The sequence below is a fragment of the Acanthopagrus latus genome, chromosome 1 (assembly GCF_904848185.1).
Source record: "Acanthopagrus latus isolate v.2019 chromosome 1, fAcaLat1.1, whole genome shotgun sequence".
Taxonomy (NCBI): Eukaryota; Metazoa; Chordata; class Actinopteri; order Spariformes; family Sparidae; genus Acanthopagrus; species Acanthopagrus latus.
In genome coordinates, this window is record NC_051039.1 from 5,378,258 (window position 1) to 5,397,761 (window position 19,504).

At 41.9% G+C, this 19,504-nt stretch overlaps 2 protein-coding genes across 2 annotated transcripts; one reads left to right on the top strand and one right to left on the bottom strand.

The window, feature by feature from the left end:
* Position 1: 1 nt before the first annotated feature.
* Positions 2–10,538, top strand: LOC119029449 (protein NLRC3-like). The gene is made up of 10 exons (XM_037116264.1): positions 2–32; positions 1,370–1,472; positions 2,453–2,566; positions 3,143–3,209; positions 3,297–3,525; positions 3,603–5,385; positions 5,629–5,802; positions 6,867–7,007; positions 9,645–9,691; positions 9,926–10,538. Exons 1-10 carry the CDS (start codon positions 2–4, stop codon positions 10,477–10,479), a joined length of 3,243 nt encoding a protein of 1,080 aa, XP_036972159.1. The 3' UTR covers positions 10,480–10,538.
* Positions 10,539–11,833: 1,295 nt separating this feature from the next.
* On the bottom strand, positions 11,834–19,304 carry soul5l (heme-binding protein soul5, like). The gene is made up of 7 exons (XM_037104120.1): positions 18,933–19,304; positions 18,207–18,266; positions 16,262–16,343; positions 16,043–16,163; positions 15,809–15,948; positions 14,806–14,969; positions 11,834–14,023 (listed from the first exon to the last, which is right to left on the bottom strand). Coding segments are annotated over exons 1-7 (1,050 nt in total). The 5' UTR covers positions 18,935–19,304; the 3' UTR covers positions 11,834–13,542.
* Positions 19,305–19,504: the final 200 nt, after the last annotated feature.

Consider the following 19,504-nt stretch of genomic DNA (forward strand, 5'->3'; position numbering starts at 1 on the left):
GATGCAGATAATTTCTGCCTGCAGACAAAAAGGTAAATGTGAGTTTTTAATGTCACTTTTTCATGTGTGATTTGTGTCTTTTATCATGTAAAAACTCGTGTTATCAGACTGTTTGTGTCTTCATTTGTTTGACTCAATCATCGCAGGAGAAACTGTTGAAATGTGTGAGAGGTGTCGAGCTCGTTGGTTGACAGGATAAATAGCTCGGCTCTTCTGGACCTGAACAGTTTGAAACGATGAGAAGTTTTAGCCGTATGCGTTGTGAAATGTTATGAGATATGAAAAGACTAAGAGAATAATTCTTATTCTTTTTTTAGTTCCTCTATGTGATGCATGTTTACTCAAACAGGGAGAAGATACGAGCAAGTGTTTTTTTATTAAAGGTTTATTAGAGATACACATTAACAGGAAGAACTCTCCGTTTTCCTGTTTACAACGTCTTCCGTTTTATAATTTATACGTTTGTTTTATATCCCTAATTGTGAATACAGGCTTTATCTGTATGTTATCTGTATGAAACTGAAACTGTGATGCAGGCTTAGTTACAGTGTGAAAGATACTGTATGTCTGGTTAGCAGCAGTGAGTGCTAGTCATGGTGCGCATCGAGACTTTACAGCAGTATTTGCTAACTAAATTATATCTGTAAGAATGCAGATCATAAGGTGTTGTATTGTTCCAGTTTCTTAATACACCAACAAGAATGATATCATTTTTGAAGCAGTTTTAAATATAAAGGTGTATTTCTTCAGAGAACAACCTCATTATTCTAAATGTAACATGATTGTGGAGAGAGCTTTAGTTTAAACAAGAGAGACTGAGCCAAAATCAGTGTTTGACTGTTAATGTTTTCAGTGTTTTAATGTAGTTTAGGAGCAACATGTCTGCTCTCTCTGTTTAGACTAGAATATTAATAACTCTGACATCCAGCAACACAAAGGTTTAAATTATAAAGACAGTGAAGAAGTTTGAAGCTCATGTTTGTTCATTTTTCTGGGAAAATGAGTGTATATGATTCAAGGTGCTGTCCTGTAATGATCTGTCAATCAGATCAATGAATGGACTGACAGTTTGAGCTCTGCTCCAGTGTTTCCTACAGATGAAGGCAGAAAGTCTCTGTGACTTGATGTTGATGTGAATTCAGCAGCTTCTGATGAGCTGAAATATTCATTTTGGCTTGTTAAAGTGTCTTAAGTGCTCTTTGTGATCAGAAACAAAATGTTGAGCTGGTTTAACTTCATTCTAAACTGTCAGATTTGTGTTTTCGTCAGCTTCATCAGTTTCCTCCAGAGAGACTCTGTATGTTTGTCATGTGACTGAGAGGAATGCTGATAATCCTGTGTGACAGCATGTTGTTGTGTTTGTGTGAAGGTGTGGGCTCTGCTATGAATCAGTGTGAGGAGACAGAGGAGGGAGTCCCTCCATCTAAAACCACTCTGTGTGGAGAACCTGACAGCCAGACCAAAGCTCAGAGGTGAGATGAGGATCTCTAACTGTCCATGACTCTTCTCCATGTCACAGTTCAGCACTCAAATCACTCCACCACCATGATTCACACTCAAAGCTCTGTTTGTGTTTTTACTTTTAAGTTTTACGTTTTACGTTTTACTGATGTTTATCATTTCAAAGAACTCTCCTGTAATGTTGTCCAACTCCTCTTACCTCATGTCACATTTTGAAAAGATCATTAGAGCCACTCTCCTCTCCATCTCAGACATTTACACCACATGCTCTATCTGTAAGGCAGCCAGCATTGGGGAAGACCCCATCCACCCCTCACATAGACTTTTCTCCCCCCTTCCTTCTGGCAGACGGTACTGTAGCATACGGTCTGTCACTACCAGACTACAAAACAGCTTCTTCCCCCAGGCCATACGACTCCTTAATGCTCAGAGACTGAACTGATGACCTCTTGCCCTTTTGTATGCTGTCCTATGTTGCTGTTTTGTATTTGTCTGATGCACTATACTACCTCATGTAAATAACAACAACAATAATAATCATGATAATAATAATAATAATCGTACAGTCACTTTATAAAGCATTTTTGCACTTAAGAGCAAAAAAAAGCATTTGGTATGGTTTTTGTTGTTCTATGTTGTTGTTGTTGTTTGTTTGCACTGTTTGTTTCTTGGAAAACATAATTTCATTGCAGCATGTACTGTGTGTGGCTGAGATGACTGTAAACCGCTCTTGAATCTGAATCTCTTGAATTTTAAAAGGGTTGTTGCTTCAAACTGAAGGAATGATTAGCAACACGATATGATCACTAGAACCAGTTTATCTGACTCATAATATGAATTTTGGTTATTGTCTCATTCTCTGATGGTTTCTCTGGACTTCTTCTCTTTAAATCAACTTTAGATTTTGATACATATGAAAATGAATTTGTGGTTGAAGTTTTGATGGTTTGGTTGGTTTGTTTGGTTTGGTTTGTCTGTCTCTTTCTATCAGGGTTCACCAGCAACGACCAGCCTCTCCTGCACCCAGCGTAGTGTCCATGAAGAGTGACAGTTCCATGTTTCAGCCTATAAATTTCAAGGATGGAGATCAATCTGCTGAAGAAAGGTAAGAATCTAAACCAGAAGAGTTTGTTGTTCTGCAGCTCTCCTTCTATCAAGTCCAGACATAAAATGGTCTGTCAGCTGGTCTCAACTTTCACATCCCACTGATTTAATGTTTTCTTCAGAGAGGAACATTTAGTATTCAAGATTTTCCAGAAATCAACAGTTAATACATGAAGCAAGTGATCAAGTGGGAGCAAATCATTTTCCTCCAGATTTGAAATAAATTGTTCAAATCATCTGTGGACTAAAGGTGTTGATCTCTCTCTTGTTCCTCCTGGGACTACGTGTTCTGACTGGAAGAAGTGTGAATCAGTGCAGGTGGATCATGACAACATATTTTGTTGTTTCCCATAGATTCAGTCTGTTGGGAGGAAGTTGGATAGTTAATTTAAAGAATCCTAGGCTTTCATTAGTCGCTCTGCATCTTTGACACAAGTCCAATGATGGTGTATCTCAAATGCTTAATACCAGGGAACTGCTTCACCTAATCCATCAAATGGCCTAAAGAAGCAGACAGATGATGTAAAAATGTGAAGCTGCTGATTGTTGAAAGCATCGTACTTCATGTTCTCTGCAGAGTTCAGCAGGTTCTTGGTGGTCGGTCTGTCCAGCAGCATCCAACAGACCTGGACTCCATATTTAGGGTGAGTAAATGTCCAACAACAACTTTACTTCAGCTGCAAAAGAAATGAAATGTCTCATTTTACATGTGAAGTTTTACTCTATTGCAGAATCTTGAAGAAAACGTTATCACCTTTGTGAAGAATGAGTTGGAGAAGTTCCAGAAAGTGTTGAGTGCAGATGACCCAGAATGCTCGGAGAAGCAGAGTGAGGATGAGGAGGTGGTGGACGGTGAGGAGGAGGAGCAAAGGAGGAGCAACAGAGAGGCATTTCTGAAGATCACGCTGAACTTCCTGAGGAGAATGAAGCAGGAGGAGCTGGCTGACTGTCTGCAGAGCAGTAAGAGGATTTTCCTCAATAAACTGTTTCCTTTTTCACACTAACATCCACTCACTGATGTCTTGTGTTACATACAGGAACTGTTGCTCCAGTTTGTCGTCAACTCAAATCTAACCTTCAGAAGAAGTTCCAGTGTGTGTTTGAAGGGATCGCTAAAGCAGGAAACCCAACCCTTCTGAATCAGATCTACACAGAGCTCTACATCACAGAGGGAGGGACTGCAGAGGTCAACGATGAACATGAAGTCAGACAGATTGAAACAGCATCCAGGAAACCACACAGACCAGAAACAACAATCAAACAAGAAGACATCTTTAAAGCCTCACCTGGAAGAGACAAACCAATCAGAATAGTGATGACCAAGGGGGTGGCTGGCATTGGGAAAACAGTGTTAACACAGAAGTTCACTCTGGACTGGGCTGAAAACAAAGCCCACCAGGACATACAGCTCACATTTCCATTTACTTTCAGAGAGCTGAATGTGCTGAAAGGGAAAAAGTTCAGCTTGGTGGAACTTGTTCATCACTTCTTCAGTGAAACCAAAGAAATCTGCAGCTTTGAAGAGTTCCAGGTTGTTTTCATCTTTGACGGTCTGGATGAGTGTCGACTTCCTCTGGACTTCCACAACACTGAGATCCTGACTGATGTTACAGAGTCCACCTCAGTGGATGTGCTGCTTACAAACCTCATCAGGAGGAAACTGCTTCCCTCTGCTCACCTCTGGATAACCACACGACCTGCAGCAGCCAATCAGATCCCTCCTGAGTGTGTTGACATGGTGACAGAGGTCAGAGGGTTCACTGACCCACAGAAGGAGGAATACTTCAGGAAGAGATTCAGAGATGAGGAGCAGGCCAGCAGAATCATCTCCCACATCAAGACATCACAAAGCCTCCACATCATGTGCCACATCCCAGTCTTCTGCTGGATCACTGCAACTGTTCTAGAGGATGTGTTGAAGACCAGAGAGGGACAAGAGCTGCCCAAGACCCTGACTGAGATGTACATCCACTTCCTGGTGGTTCAGTCCAAAGTGAAGAATGTCAAGTATGATGGAGGAGCTGAGACAGATCCACACTGGACTCCAGAGAGCAGGACAATGATTGACTCTCTTGGAAAACTGGCTTTTGAGCAGCTGCAGAAAGGAAACCTGATCTTCTATGAATCAGACCTGACAGAGTGTGGCATCGATATCAGAGCAGCCACAGTGTACTCAGGAGTGTTCACACAGATCTTTAAAGAGGAGAGAGGACTGTACCAGGACAAGGTGTTCTGCTTTGTCCATCTGAGTGTCCAGGAGTTTTTAGCTGCTCTTCATGTCCATCTTACATTCATCAACTCTGGAGTCAATCTGCTGGCAGAAGGAAAACAAACTGCCTGGTGGTCTAAACTATTTCAAAATCAACATCTCTACCAGAGTGCTGTGGACGAGGCCTTACAGAGTCCAAATGGACACCTGGACTTGTTCCTCCGTTTCCTCCTCGGTCTTTCACTACAGACCAATCAGACTCTCCTACGAGGTCTGATGACACACACAGGAAGTATTTCACAGACCAATCAGAAAACAGCCGACTACATTAAGAAGAAGATCAGTGAAAATTTGTCTCCAGAGAGAAGCATCAGTCTGTTCCACTGTCTGAATGAACTGAATGATGGTTCTCTAGTGGAGGAGATCCAACAGTACCTGAGATCAGGAAGTCTCTCCACAGATAAACTGTCTCCTGCTCAGTGGTCAGCCCTGGTCTTCATCTTACTGTCATCAGAAAAAGATCTGGACGTGTTTGACCTGAAGAAATACTGTGCTTCAGAGGAGGCTCTTCTGAGGCTGCTGCCAGTGGTCAAAGCCTCCAACAAAGCTCTGTAAGGGAACAGATCCTGTATCACACATGTAGGAATTTGGTCTGTCACTTTGTAGTTCATGTCAGGATAAATCCCAGAGATATTAGTATAATTTAGGACAATGTATTAATTGTTGACAGATCCCATTAATATACTTGAGACCATAAAGCCTCAGTCAGGGCAACCACAGAGATTTGATGTGTTTAATATTGTACAAGACAGAAACAGAATCAGTGTTTGTCTTTGTCACTAACTCTCCTTCAGGCTGAGTGGCTGTAATCTGTCAGAGAGAAGCTGTGAAGCTCTGTCCTCAGTTCTCAGCTCCCTGTCCTCTCGTCTGAGAGAACTGGATCTGAGTAACAATGACCTGCAGGATTCAGGAGTGAAGCTGCTGTCTGTTGGACTGAAGAGTTCACACTGTAAACTGGAGACTCTCAGGTTAGGATTCAGCTTCTGCTTAAGAGAGAACATTTTAAATGTTAATGGATATGCAAGTTTAATTCTATTTAATATACCACATTTAACATATGCAGCAGGGCCCCAGTCAATTCTTTTTCCACTTGTAGCACTGGTGCTCCTGACGGAAATTTTAATAGCTCTAACAGAAAGTATACAAGCACCAAATGAATCATCATCACATTTGTATTCTATACCATCTTAACTGTATTATTCAAACATTTTAGGAGGGAGGCTGCAGCAGCAGCACCTGAAACCAGAAATGATGAAAATAACAAATGGTTTAAACTTTGTTTAAATAATGGTCAGTCTTTTGATACTGACGCTTTCACACAAAAACAATAAGATTGGGTTTTATTACCCGTCATTCTTTGAGTCTTCAGTTTTTAAAATTTTATTTTTTATTTTATTTTTTTGTACGTTTATTCACACTGTCTTTAATGCTGGTTGCAATTTGGAGCCAAATAGCTTCTGGGACTTTTCCTTGGGCACAGAAGCCTTGAGGGGGCAAGTGAGAAAAAAAATAACATGAAATGGAGTGAAACATTATTTTCATGAAAAAAGATAATACAATACAAAATTATATTATTATTGTTTTATTATTTCATACAGGAACACAAATGTTACAATAAAAGAACATTTCTCACAGAAAATTTTTTTTTTCCAAGGTCTGCTATAGCTAGCCAGCTAGTACCAGGGTGGATTAAGAGCTTGTGCCAAACAAGAACTATCCTTATTGAGAAATTCATAAGCTGTTTCACCTCTGGCTGTTGTCTATAGGACATTCAGAATTGATTAAAACAATTAATTTTGATTTGAATGGAATTAGATAGACTGTGATATTATTTTGGGGCAGTGTTTTTACATTAAGGCTGATCACCAGGGTAACATGGCCTGCCTGTTTGGACCGATGAAGCATCTTTGAGCTCATTGTTTTGTTTTTACGAAAATAAATGATACATAAATGTGTGTGTGTGTGTGTGTGTGTGTGTGTGTGTGTGTGCATGTGCGTGTGTGTGTGTGTGTGCATGTGCGTGTGTGTACAGGCTGTCAGGCTGTATGATCACAGAGGAAGGCTGTACTACTCTGGCCTCAGCTCTGAGATCCAACCCCTCCCATCTGAGAGAGCTGGACCTGAGCTACAATCATCCAGGAGACTCAGGAGCGAAGCTGCTGGACTGTTTCAGGTATGAACAGACAACAAGAGCTCACACACTGTTTCTCTGTCACACTGACAAGCTGAGGAGTGTTGGTTCACAGTCTCAACCAGCAGCACTGCTGATAAGTGTGTCAATTCATACAACATGTTCGTCCAGGGGCGTGAAAGTACATGTCTTGACGTTGACATCTGCAGTTTTTTCAGCGTGTTTCCACCTGTTAGTTTGAACATGTACAGTCATGTGAAAAAGTTAGGATACCCCACTAGATATTCAGTTCTTCATTAAGAAATATTCACATATGTTCACATTCATACATTTTTATTCATCTCTGGAAAAGAAAGTGATTTTATTGCAGGTGAATAACAAAAATTAACTTTGTTTTACTCATTAAACAAAAGATACCAACAAAAATGTGCATTCTAATTGAGGAAAAGGTTAGGACACCCTATACACCCCTGATAGCAGGTGTTACCCTCTTTGGCTGAAATAACTTCAGTGAGACTCTTCCTGTGGCCATCTATCAGTCTCTGACATTGTTCTGAGGAACGTTTGGCCCACTTCTCAACACAGAATTCTTTCAGCCGTGGGTTGTTTGAGGGGTTTCTTGCATGTACAGCCCATTTCAAGTCACCTCACAGCATCTCAATGGGATTAAGATCTGGGCTTTGACTTGGCCATTCCAGGACTCTCCATTTCTTGGGTTTCAGTCAGTCTCTGGTAGGTTTACTGGTAGGTTTGGGATCATTGTCATGTTGCAGAGTCCGGTTCTGCTTCAGCTATAATTTTTTGACAGATGGTCTCAAATGTTCCTCAAGCACCCTCTGATGCGCAGTAGAATTCATGGTGGTTTCTATGATGGTGAACTGGCCAGATCCTACTGCGGCACAGTATCCCCAAACCATGACACATCCACCTCAGTGCTTCACAGTTGGTATCAGGTTATTTTCCTGGGATGCTGTATGTAATAGCATCTCCTGAACCCGTTTGTTCACTGAAATCTACCACTCAGTACATTTACATGCACAGCTTAGTGGGATTACAGCCATAGTTCAACTATGCTACTCAGTCAGACAACTGCAATTGTCCGAGTATACATGCCGGTGAGAAAATCATATTATTGGCTGAAGTGTGTCATACCCCGGTACGATAGGTGGCGCTGTACCCATTTCAACTAGTGGTAACAGAGCCACTGCCGGCTGACCTCTTTACATCACCAGGAACAACAAACTCTGCCTCGGCTTTCGAGAGAGATGGCGTACGGAGATGGAGATGAAGCTACATCTTTGTACATTTCGTATATGGTGTACATGGTAATTACACAAACTAGATGCACAATGGTGCTCTCGCTGGCGGTTATTTCGGAGGAAAGCCGCTGTCCTTCTACTTCCAGCTCACAGCCGTGGGAAAAAAAATCTTGGGCCTGCGCAGAAGGCAAAATCTGGATCCAATCTGATGGAGCGTATACATGCAGGAGTAATGCGACTATCAATCGAATAATCTAGGTGTTTTAACCCGACTATGAGCAATCTGATCGGGTCCGATTTTAGACAGACCAAGGTGTATACATGCATCTTAAAAATCCGATCATAGTCGGACTAACCCAGTAATTCAGTTTTCTTGTGTGTCATGTAAATGTGCTGACTGGTGGCTAAGCTGGATTTTGATGCGTACAGATGAATGATGAGTAGAGGAGTGTTCCAAGTTGGTCCCTATGACCATTTATTGTTACAGGATTGTTTTACAGAAAACTTGATGTAAACAAAAATAAAATAAACTGAGAAAGGCTTTCAGTATCAAAGTCCATTGGCCACATATGGTCATGCATGGACGCACAGTCAAAAAACTGTATGCCATCTCAGCCACGCCCAGATGCAGTGACCTCAAGTTCATAAGACCTTCCCCATCAGGCTCCACCTTCAGCAGCCTCTCAAGCAGCCTCTAGATGGGGACAGACCGGTGGCCATACACAATCATTCATTCACTAATTCTCATATACAAACACACATGCATGCAGACACACACACGCGCGTGCACACACACACACACAACCAAGGAAGAGAAAACAAATTAACATTTGTCTTCTGGTTATCAGGCTGAGAAGATCTGAGACTTTCTTCAACACTTCAGACTTATTTTGATTTATAACTGTGACATCTACTTCCTGTCTGTCCGTCCTGAAAACAATCCCTCCCCTGTTGCTGTTTCTGAAGTTTCTACCTTTTCTTCTTATTAAAGATTTTTAGGGAGTTTTTCTGATCTGATTCGAGGGTCTGAGTATTGAGGGAGTCGTCAATGAACAAATTGTAAAGAGCCTGGAGAAAAACTGTGATTTGTTATGTTGGACAAAATAAAGAAAGTTGACTTTAATATGCTGATTTTATTGACAATCGTTTTTTGATCCAAACTATTTATTATAATTACTATAATTCTCCCATCTTTAAGTTGTAGTATTTTATTGTCTTGATTCTGTGGATATTTTCTTTTTGACTGACCTTTTTATTATTTAGTTGTTTGTGAATGTTTGATGTAAAGTTTGAGTGTGTGTATGAAGTGTGTTTTATAAATGCAGCTGTTTTGTCTTAATGGTGATCTGAGTGAAGCTTTATGAAGATCATTGATGAGGAAACTTCTGAAGGATCATTCTGACTTTGTTTCTTCCTCCAGGGTGGAACATGGTGGAGAGCAGAGGCTGAAACCTGGTCTGAGGAAGTGTAAGTGTGTGTTCACTTTGATTGATGAAAACAAGGCAGCACATGTTGAAGTGGATTAAATCTAAAGCTTGTGTATCTGCATTCAACTGTCAGTTTGAAAGAAGATCCAAAAAGATGAGTCACAGTGAAGTTTTGATCTAATTAACAGTCAGTCTGTTAATAAAGCAACAAATAAACCATCAGCTATGTCAGATGATAATCTGCTGCTGTATTGTGTCTTGTTCTCTCCATCAGATGTCTGTGAACTCACAGTCGACACAAACACAGTAAACAGATTCCTCAAACTGTCTGACAACAACAGGAAGGTGACACATGTGAGAGAGTATCAGCCATATCCTGATCATCAGGAGAGGTTTGACTTATTGCCTCAACTGCTGTGTAGAAATGGTTTGACTGGTCGCTGTTACTGGGAGGTTGAGTGGAAAGGAGGAGTTGAGATATCAGTGAGTTACAGAGGAATCAGGAGGAGAGGAAACAGTGATGACTGTGTGTTTGGACGGAATAATCAGTCCTGGAGTCTGAGCTGCTCTGATGATGGTGGTGGTTGTTACTCTGTCTGTCACAATAAGAGAAAAACATACCTCTCCTCCTCCTCCTCCTCCTCCTCCTCCTCCTCCTCCATCTCTAACAGAGTAGGAGTGTATCTGGACTGTCCTGCTGGCACTCTGTGCTTCTACAGAGTCTCCACTGACTCACTGATCCACCTCCACACCTTCAACACCACATTCACTGAACCTCTTTATCCTGGGTTCTTGTTCTGGTTATCTGGTTCCTCAGTGTCTCTGTAGGAGGACACACACACACAAACACACACACACACACACACACACACACACACACACACACACACACACTGTACAATACACACTTCAAAAGGTTTAAAATCAACTTTGAAAGTATAAAAATATGTACTGATCATTTTACTTTGTACAAATATGATTCCACAGTTATTCGATCGAAGTCGATCATCAAAGAATGTTTTTTATTCTAGTTATTTCCAGTTAGTTTGTATTATCTGTCTATAAAGAATCATGTTGTAGACACAATAATTTAAAATAATGTCCTGGTTGTAAAGAACATAATAAATTATATGTATTTTGTTGCTCCAGATGTTTTTCCTTTAGTTGAATAAGTTCAGAGTTGTTAGGACAACACTTCCCATCATGCTTTGGGTGAAACAAACAGATTGACATCTACTCTAAACTTAATTGTATCAAAGCTGCAATATAAACTAAAGGAACGGTGGAGAACTGTACCAAATAAACTCATGTAAAAGAACAACAGCGGGCCAGATTCTCTGACCTCGTTACATTCATCTAAACGTCTAACAAGGGATGAGGGGCATCTTCTGGCGCTCTGGTTTAGTTGTAGCATTAGGGTTGTGTATAAATACTGTGCAGAGCTGACAGGTCTGAAAAATGAAGCCAGTGCAGACATTCCTTTAACCTGCAGGGGGCGACTCCACTGATTGTACGTAACTTATGAGAAATTGACCCTATTTTTCACAGAGGGAACAGTTTCCTAATGAGTTTATGGTTTCAGACTCCAATGGTTTAATGGGTTTAATGGTCGTTTTGTGAATTACTGTAAAATAGTGACTCGTCTCCACAGCGCTGTCCTCAGCTTCTCAGTCAGACCCAATCAGGATAGTCTCCCCAGCTCCGCCCTCTTGTCCAAATATGGTCACATGTGGCTCCAAAAAAGCCAAGACGGCTGTAATGTCAAACTAGAAGCTTTCTAAACGGTCGTCCACAAACCAACGGGTGGCGACACTGTGGGTTTACTCTCAGTTAGAGGTGGATTATTACATGTTTTGGCCACTTGGAGGCAGCAGAACAAGTAAAAATACAGTAATAGAAATAAAAGAGATTTTGTTGTCATGGAACAAGAACATAAGAGGGTCCTGAGAAGAATCAGAAACAACAAAGTCACTTCACTAGTCTGGATACAGTTTGTGCACAGGTGTACTTGAGGAGCAGGTGAAGGTAAGTGTTATTTTTAATCCCACCACCTGATGGCGACCGAGGAAAGATTAAACATTTAAGCTAAAACAGTTAAGGAGCTGCTCAGACACTCAGAATAAATTATTCTCTTGGTTAATTGAGTCCAAAGACACGAACAATGAAATGAGTCCGACAAGAGTTTCTTGTTTTGGTTCTTTATTGCACCTTCCTCAGAACATACAGTATGTAGCTCAGATACGCATAGATAGAGAACGATTTTAATTTATTGATGTAATTCATATTGCATCGGTTGATCAGACGTGAGTCTTTGGGATCTTTGGGGCAGTCTGAGCAGAATAAAGATTAAGATTAGGGACTGATTTTCTTAGATGCAGATATTTACAAAGTATGTCCAAGATTTAGCATCAGGGCAGAAGAATTAAAAGAACCCTGCAGGATTTTCTGTGGAAACTAACAAAGGTTTTTGTTAACATTCAGCATCTTTTCTGGGTTTTTTGAGTCCTGCATTGTTAAGATGTTTTGTTTTCTCCTGCTTTAAAGGCTCGCGTGGCTCTTCGTGCTTCACTTCAGCCCCGACTTTGTGCCCATATACAAGTAGAAATCATTGAGGACTACAACAGCACTCAACAGAACCACCAGTCCTCAGAAACGCTACAGGATACTTTTAAATATAATGTTCAGAAACATGAATAAAACATTGACTTTTAGGGGAAAAGGTATTCACAGTACTCAAAGGAACCAGAGCTGCTTATATGTTTTAATCTCACTGTTGTCTCAAGAAAAACTGTCATTTTATTCATTCCTGAAACATTTTGGTTGAAGTTTCTCCACTTAGGTTTGCATTTAACTTGCGTGGAATAGATTCAGAAAGTGTGTGTGAATAGTGATTCAGAGATGTTAAAACATTTATTGCTGTTCTTTTTTATTCTTTATTGCCGAGCCATGAGGAGTGAAACTGTACATGAGCCATTTTGTGATTTACAGCAAACTGTGTTTTGTGGCATAATCTCAGATTATATTATTGTTGGAGTGTTCACTAAATATGATCAACTTGCTGGATTACCTGAAAAATACTGGGACAACGACTTTTGCAAAATGTGTTTTTTACAGGCACTTTTGAGCACAAATACTAGCAAGAAGTTTTATTAAAGAAAAATAATAGTAATTGGGGAAATGTACTGTTCTTAAGAGCCTTACGGTGTCAGTAATCAGGTTTAAGGCTGCTCCAAAGATCCCAGTAAATGTTGCACACTGAAGTTATAATGATTCACCAACATGTTGCCACATATATCATCAAATTAACCGACACGAATAAAAAACAGAGAGTAGAAGCTGGAAGGATGTTATGGCTGGAAACTATTGACAGAAATCACTAATTACCGCATCAAACTCCATTTAGAGGCGAAGCTAGAACACATTATGATTGTTAAGTTTCCTCTGATACATCATCTTATACTGTGGTTAGTCCCAGCACACACCAGTTACAGATTTCCACTGAAGTCGTATTATTAGATGCTGTGTTAGTTTTTAGCGTTAAACAGACGTTAAACGGCATCTGTCCCCGCCTTCAGCTGTAGCCGGTTCAAACAACACAATAACCATGGACTCTAACTTTCTAACTAACACAAACACCTTACTTAACTCTATGAGCGACAAAGTGGACAAAGCGTGTGTTTCGCTGTTACGGGAAGCTGCTGGTGCAAAGCTGTGATAGAACATATAGTTAAACATTAAGTGCCATAAGAAGGAGTTGGTGTAATACGTAGGAATAAAGAGATTAGGAGGAAGGAAGCAGCTTCTCCATCTATCACCCACCTCCCTCCACTGCTTCTTTTCTGTTCAGACTCCTTGTTATTAAACCTGGAGTAGCTGCTTACATCAGTGCTGCTAATGAGCGTCATCTGGCTCGACCTTGGGGTGACTGTCAGTATCAGGGGAGCTGTGGGCTGTGCTGTTCCACAGGCCAGCGTCAGACTGGGGCTCCAGGGACGGGCTCACGGAGACGAGGTCGGAGGAGTTGGTCGTTGCGTCCAGCGGGATCTGAGCCGTGGTGGGGGTGTGGCTGAACGGGGCATCAGCGAGCATGTCGGATGAAGGGCTGGGTGGAGCATCGGAGGGGGGGAGAGCTGGGGTGTCGGAGGGCGTTTGTGAGGAGTTGGATGTTGTGTTTGAGGAAAGGTTGGCGGGAGAGAGCGCGGGGGAGTCAGAGAGAGTGTGTGGGAGAGGCTCGGACGCAGAGTCTGTGGGCGAGCCGGTCTGAGCGGGTCTGGGAGTGTGAGCCGGGGTCGGCTCCTGTGGATCTGTGCAGATCGGCTGCCCCTCGGCCACATACCACACCTCATTGTGCCTGTTCAGCAGCTTCAGGGGACTTCACACAGACAAACAAGCAACAGAGACAAACACAACCGTTAGAAGTAAGTGACGTGAGCAGTGATGTGTTTCTATATACTGTATAATCTGTCAAGACAGGCTGTGTGATCGTCTGAGGAGGATTGTTTCTTGATGTTTTGATGCATTCAGGAGGTTTCTGGATATAAACATTTGGGTATGTTTATATCCACCAGGTTATGTTGCCCTCTCCACCTCTCTCCTCTGCTCTCTGTCTGTTATGGATGTATAAAGAGCTGCAGGCCTGTGTGTCTGTTTGACTGAGGGCGGGGCTACACACACACAAACACACAGAGCAGAAAGGCAAACCACAGACAGGATGCAGCGCACACTTCAGTTGCTTTCACAAAAAATCAGAAGGGTTGTTCGGAGATTTGGGCATGTTTATTTGTGCTTTAGAATGTAAACCCTAATAAAATATCATAAAATAATATTTTATTTCCCTGATTAACTACCGTGTTCACGCCACACTACTACACTCTCTCGGTCCCGCAACCATTTCTAATCTCTGTCTCTGTCTCAACCGTTGAGCCGGGAGGAGGGGCCATCTTTGAATGAGTTGCATCTAACTTGCAATTCTTGCCGTGCAAAACTTTTAACATATGTGCCTGTTTATGTCAATTAGGCAACAGTTATCAGAATTTGGCAACCAAACTACACAGAGTATATAAAAAAACAAACATTTTAAAAAAAAACAAAAAAAAATCTGGTATGAGATTCCCAAGTTAGAAATAATTAAGTATTCACAGACGCGTGTCACACCTGTCATAGCCGACTCCATAGTGGTAGCTGTGGTTGTAGGAAGCTCGAACTCTCTCCAGCTCTTTAGTCAGCAGGTGAGCGTGAAGCCTGGAGGTGACCGACAGCATCCAGCCGCCGTAGCTCCTCACGTAGACGTCCATCTCTGGCATCTCTGTGAAATACAGCTGCGGAGGAGACATGGACGCAACATTAACAGAAAACCGCTGGATGACAAAAGAGTTTCCCTAAAACTCTGTAAAAATATATGATGGTCTAAAAATAATCAACGATCATTGGCTTAATTCACAAGACTCACTGAATAATTAAATGAATTATTTTAAGGTGCAATATGTAAAATTTGATGATCAGCTGAATGTGAAGGAATATAAATATCTACTGAGGTTAGCATGCTAATCAGCTAGCTTCGGCCTTGAAAACCTTTCCAGGGGTCCAAAATCATCTGTGCTAGCAGTGTGCAAACATCACAACACTGGGTTGGCAAGCTGCATGGCTAATTTTGCTAACAAGCTAACAGTGGCTACAGTTATGGATGTATAAAAATAACAGCCAACAGTTAACAGATGTTCTAGTTATTCTAATGATATACGGCCCCCTATTTGTTGGGAGTATTAATTCAAGGTGGTATTGGTATTGCACCTTTAAGGCATAAATAAATAATTAAATGTTGTTTTAACTTATCTACAGCCTATTAGAGGTGAAATACAGACACCAGACAGCAGCACTGATAGCGTCATGACGCAGCTCAATCCATTTCTATTTCACCGAGTCAGTGAAAGCAGCTCCAGAGCCAGCCGCTAAACACTGTACATCCGTCCACTCTCTCTATTGATCTCAGAGCAGAATTCTCAATGATCAAATTACTGGCAGACACAGGAGGGATAAAAGCATTTGACCTCATGACTGGCAAGGGCAACAAGCTCACAGCCTCCCGGAAAAACTGCCTCACTCTGCACCCAAAGGCTCTCTCCCTCCTCCCACATCCCTCCTGTCAGGTTCAGCTCACCTTGTCATTGGTGGGCGCAGGCGGCTTGTCCTGATAGGCTGCCGGCAGCGGGAAGTTGAGCGTGTAGACAGCCGGCTCCCACATTTTGGTCTCCTCTGGGATCTTGACCAGGACGGGGGCGGTCATCTCCATCTGGATACCTGCGCATGAAACACACACACATACCCACACACAGTTTGAGACACACAAAACGAACACACTCCTCCTGACGAGAGCTGATTTTCTGGTCCTCACCTCCGTCATTGGCTCCAGTGATGTACTGGAAGAGTCTCCTGAAGGCCATGGCTGCACCCACGCCCATGAAGTAGGCTTCAGCATCTGTTGACACCCAGCGAGTGGGGCTGTAGTGTCTCACCTGAACACACATACACACACAAGAGTCACTGTCTGAGAGGGGTCACCTTGATGTGTGAGGTAAATACTGTATATGCTGTTTGGCTGGGACTCACTCACCTCATACTCATCTGTTTTACAGACCAGCTCATATTCCAGACATTCCTTTGACTCTGTGCAGAAGCTGTTGTTGGTACTCGGTCTGTAACAGAGTGATAAAAGAATAAAATTTAGAAACTAACAGGTCAAACGCATCTGGACATGGTTGCTGACCAATGTATGCTTTTGTTTTTTTTTTATTGTTTTGGCCCAGCCACTTCACCCTGAAGTGATATTTTATTTCCCAGTTTGGTGCCTTCGCAGAGGCCTGACGTCCACCACATCTAACACCTCTGGGATGAACTAGATCCAGACTGTATCACCCAAGCAAATGAAAACATAACCTCCTTTTCAGAGGTATGGCTGAGCTAATTAAGTATAATCCCCAAAGTCAAAGATATTTCTAGTTGTTTTAAGATGCTTCTACAGAGCGAGCACCGACTTTGCTGGAGGCTGATTCACAGGAGGACGATCACTTTTAGTTTTCAGCCTTGAAGTTCCTGCTCTGAAGGCTCGGTGCTCCTCCCAGCGGTCCGACGACAGCATATTTTATGTGAGTACATGGCAACACAATGCCTTGATCACAGTGCAGCCAGGTAAAAGCCTTCCCAGCAGAGTGGAGGCTGGTGTAGCAGCAGATTAAAGCCCTCTGTCTTGTTGTTCAACAGTAAGATCAGATGTGGTGGCTGTAACTCAGGTGTCTGGAGGTGTCACACATCCTCACACTGGACATTTTACAGTGATGCAGCTTTTATAATAACCACTGCTCTGAACCGTGAGACACACATCTGATATATGGGTTGTTTTTTTTTTTAACAAGTGCTCCACCATGTGGCCGATCAGGTGGGTGGAGAAAAAAAACGAACAGCGCCGAGTCGAGATGGAAGGTTGAAGCAGCAGCAGTCCCTCAAGAACAGCTCGTCATTCCCGACAATGTCACCGTTACATCGAATGAATAAACAGGACAGTGCAGTTTGTGCGAGTTGCTGTTATTCACAAAGACCTACGTGAATTTGATTACACACAGAGGACTTGTTCTGCTGATGTTTCTGTTATACAGATAGTTTGATTTGTAAATGCTGGAAAGGCTAAACACATTTTATTTTATTTGAATTGAAAATGTTTTCAAATGTTTAAAGAGAAAAATAAAGAATATTTGTTCAGCTCACAATGATTTTTTTGTAGTTTTAGTATAAATGTGCAACGATTGTGATGTTTGATTTGAAGTAATCCAGATCAGCAGTTATGAAATGTAACAAAGTACATTTACTCAAGTATTACACTTCTGTATTTCTGTTTTCTGCTACTTGACACTTCCACTCCACTACATTCTGGAGCAAAATATTATACTTTTTACTCCACTACTATTTACATTAGGGCTTCAGTTACTAGTTACTTTGCAGACTGCTGCACCAGAGACACACGGGCGTATTTTGAAGTTAATGTTTTTCATCAGACATCAAATAATAACAAAAAAACAGTCATGATAATCAGAAAAATGCTGAATATATGATCTGATAAGTGGTTGACTCATAGTTTCATAGTTTATACATAAATGTCAATTTATACTTTTAATACTTAAGTACATTTAAAGGTCTGACTTGTATTTTTTGAGACTCATCCCAGTTAGCTTTGTCTTACATCCGTCTTACAATCTCAAAGCGTCGTTATTATCATAACCTTTAAATATCAGATACTTTTACTCAAGTACTATTCATATGGATGACTTTCACTTTACAAAATTAATATTTTAACACGGCATCGTTACTTTCACTCAAGTATGACTCAGGTTTACTGCAGGTAATATGACATTTTTTTTTGCAATCCAACTGATTTGGTCGCTAACATGTAAACTGTATCTACATTTCAAAGTAATCCGACCCAACCCTGGTAATTATTTAACTGTGTCCACATACTTTTGGACATTAACTACATCTTTACAAGTTATGTGACGAGGCAGACTCACCCAACGCTCCCTTCTGCAGAGACCACCAGGGCCAAGAAGGCCAAGACTGAGAGGAAATCCCTGAGGAAGGACAAGTGACACATCTTCATTTATAACTGCAGAGACACACACAGGAGGCTGATTCCGATCAATGAGGAGAGAAAACATTCAAAAATCTGTTTAAAGTCTGGAATTAAACATGTTGGAGGAAAAGAAAAAATGTTGATTGACAGATGAGAAGTGTTTGTCAGTGTGCTGCAATCCGCTGTTTGCACTGCAGAGAGGAGATGAAGAGGAGATGAAGAGGAGAGAGAGAGAGAGAGATCTGCTGCATCATCAGCCTTTTTCTCAATCAAAGGCGTTTTGAGGTCACGGATGAACATCGATCATCACATCCTCTTCATCAGTCTTCATCAGAGCATCTGTGACTGTCTGATCCAACACAATCACCCGATTTGAAAGTATTTACAGGAATAATTCGGGATGGATCCTGTCTGTCTGCTGCTGTGTTAAGGTGTTGCAGCAGCAGCCTGGGGGATATTAAATAAAAACCTCGAGGTTACATGGACGCACAGACGCACGCACGTCCGATCAATAATGGCGCAAAAAAAATTCAAAAATAAATTCAACTTTACCTGCATGACGCGGCGGAAAAGTCACTACATTAGGGATCAGTTAGAGAAGAAATGCGCATTTTTACCTGTGTGATTTTTGATTTAACGTTAATATATAAGAGCTGGTACTCACATTGTCCCGGCCGGTGTCGGTGTGTCCTTTCCACCTGCCAGGGGAGCGCAGGGAGGAGGAGGAGGAGGAGGTGGTGGAGGAGTGTGATGGAGACTGCAGTCTGCTGCGCTCTGACGGGCGCCGGGTGGGTTTTTCACTGCGGACTGCAGTGAGGACCAGCGTCCGCCTGAAGCTCGCTGCAGGAGGGAGGGAGGGGCCGAGCTGGCACGGGGCTGCACAACGAGCGGAGCAGCCAACCCCGGACGGATGATGTGTGCCAGTTACAGAGAGGCTCACCTCCAGCGTGCTGCTGCTGCAGCGACACGACGAAGTCTGATCAGGAATCCGCCATCATTAACCCTTCATCTGCAGACATGATGGAGACCAGCCCGCATTTAAACTGCACATCCACACCACAATAAAAACAAAATAAGAAGTTAAATGTACCTCAAATAAACAGCTCACTTTAAAGGACCATACCACTGCAATTGGGGTATTTTACTTCTTAAAGGAAAAGTTCACCCAGAAATGAACAATTCAGTCATTTTTGACAAAACATTTCTGGAGCCTCGCAGTAAAACGACGTCGCAGCG

Excerpts from the sequence above, each read along its gene's own strand:
- soul5l (XM_037104120.1), bottom strand. Across the intron at positions 15,949-16,042 it reads CACTGGAGCCAATGACGGAG|GTATCCAGATGGAGATGACC; the intron begins GTGAGGACCAGA and ends TTTCATGCGCAG. Across the intron at positions 14,024-14,805 it reads TATGGAGTCGGCTATGACAG|TCCCCTGAAGCTGCTGAACA; the intron begins GTGTGACACGCG and ends GTCTGTGTGAAG.
- LOC119029449 (XM_037116264.1), top strand. The coding sequence starts at position 2 with ATGCAGATAATTTCTGCCTGCAGACAAAAAG. Across the intron at positions 33-1,369 it reads TTCTGCCTGCAGACAAAAAG|GTGTGGGCTCTGCTATGAAT; the intron begins GTAAATGTGAGT and ends GTTTGTGTGAAG. Across the intron at positions 3,526-3,602 it reads GGCTGACTGTCTGCAGAGCA|GAACTGTTGCTCCAGTTTGT; the intron begins GTAAGAGGATTT and ends TGTTACATACAG.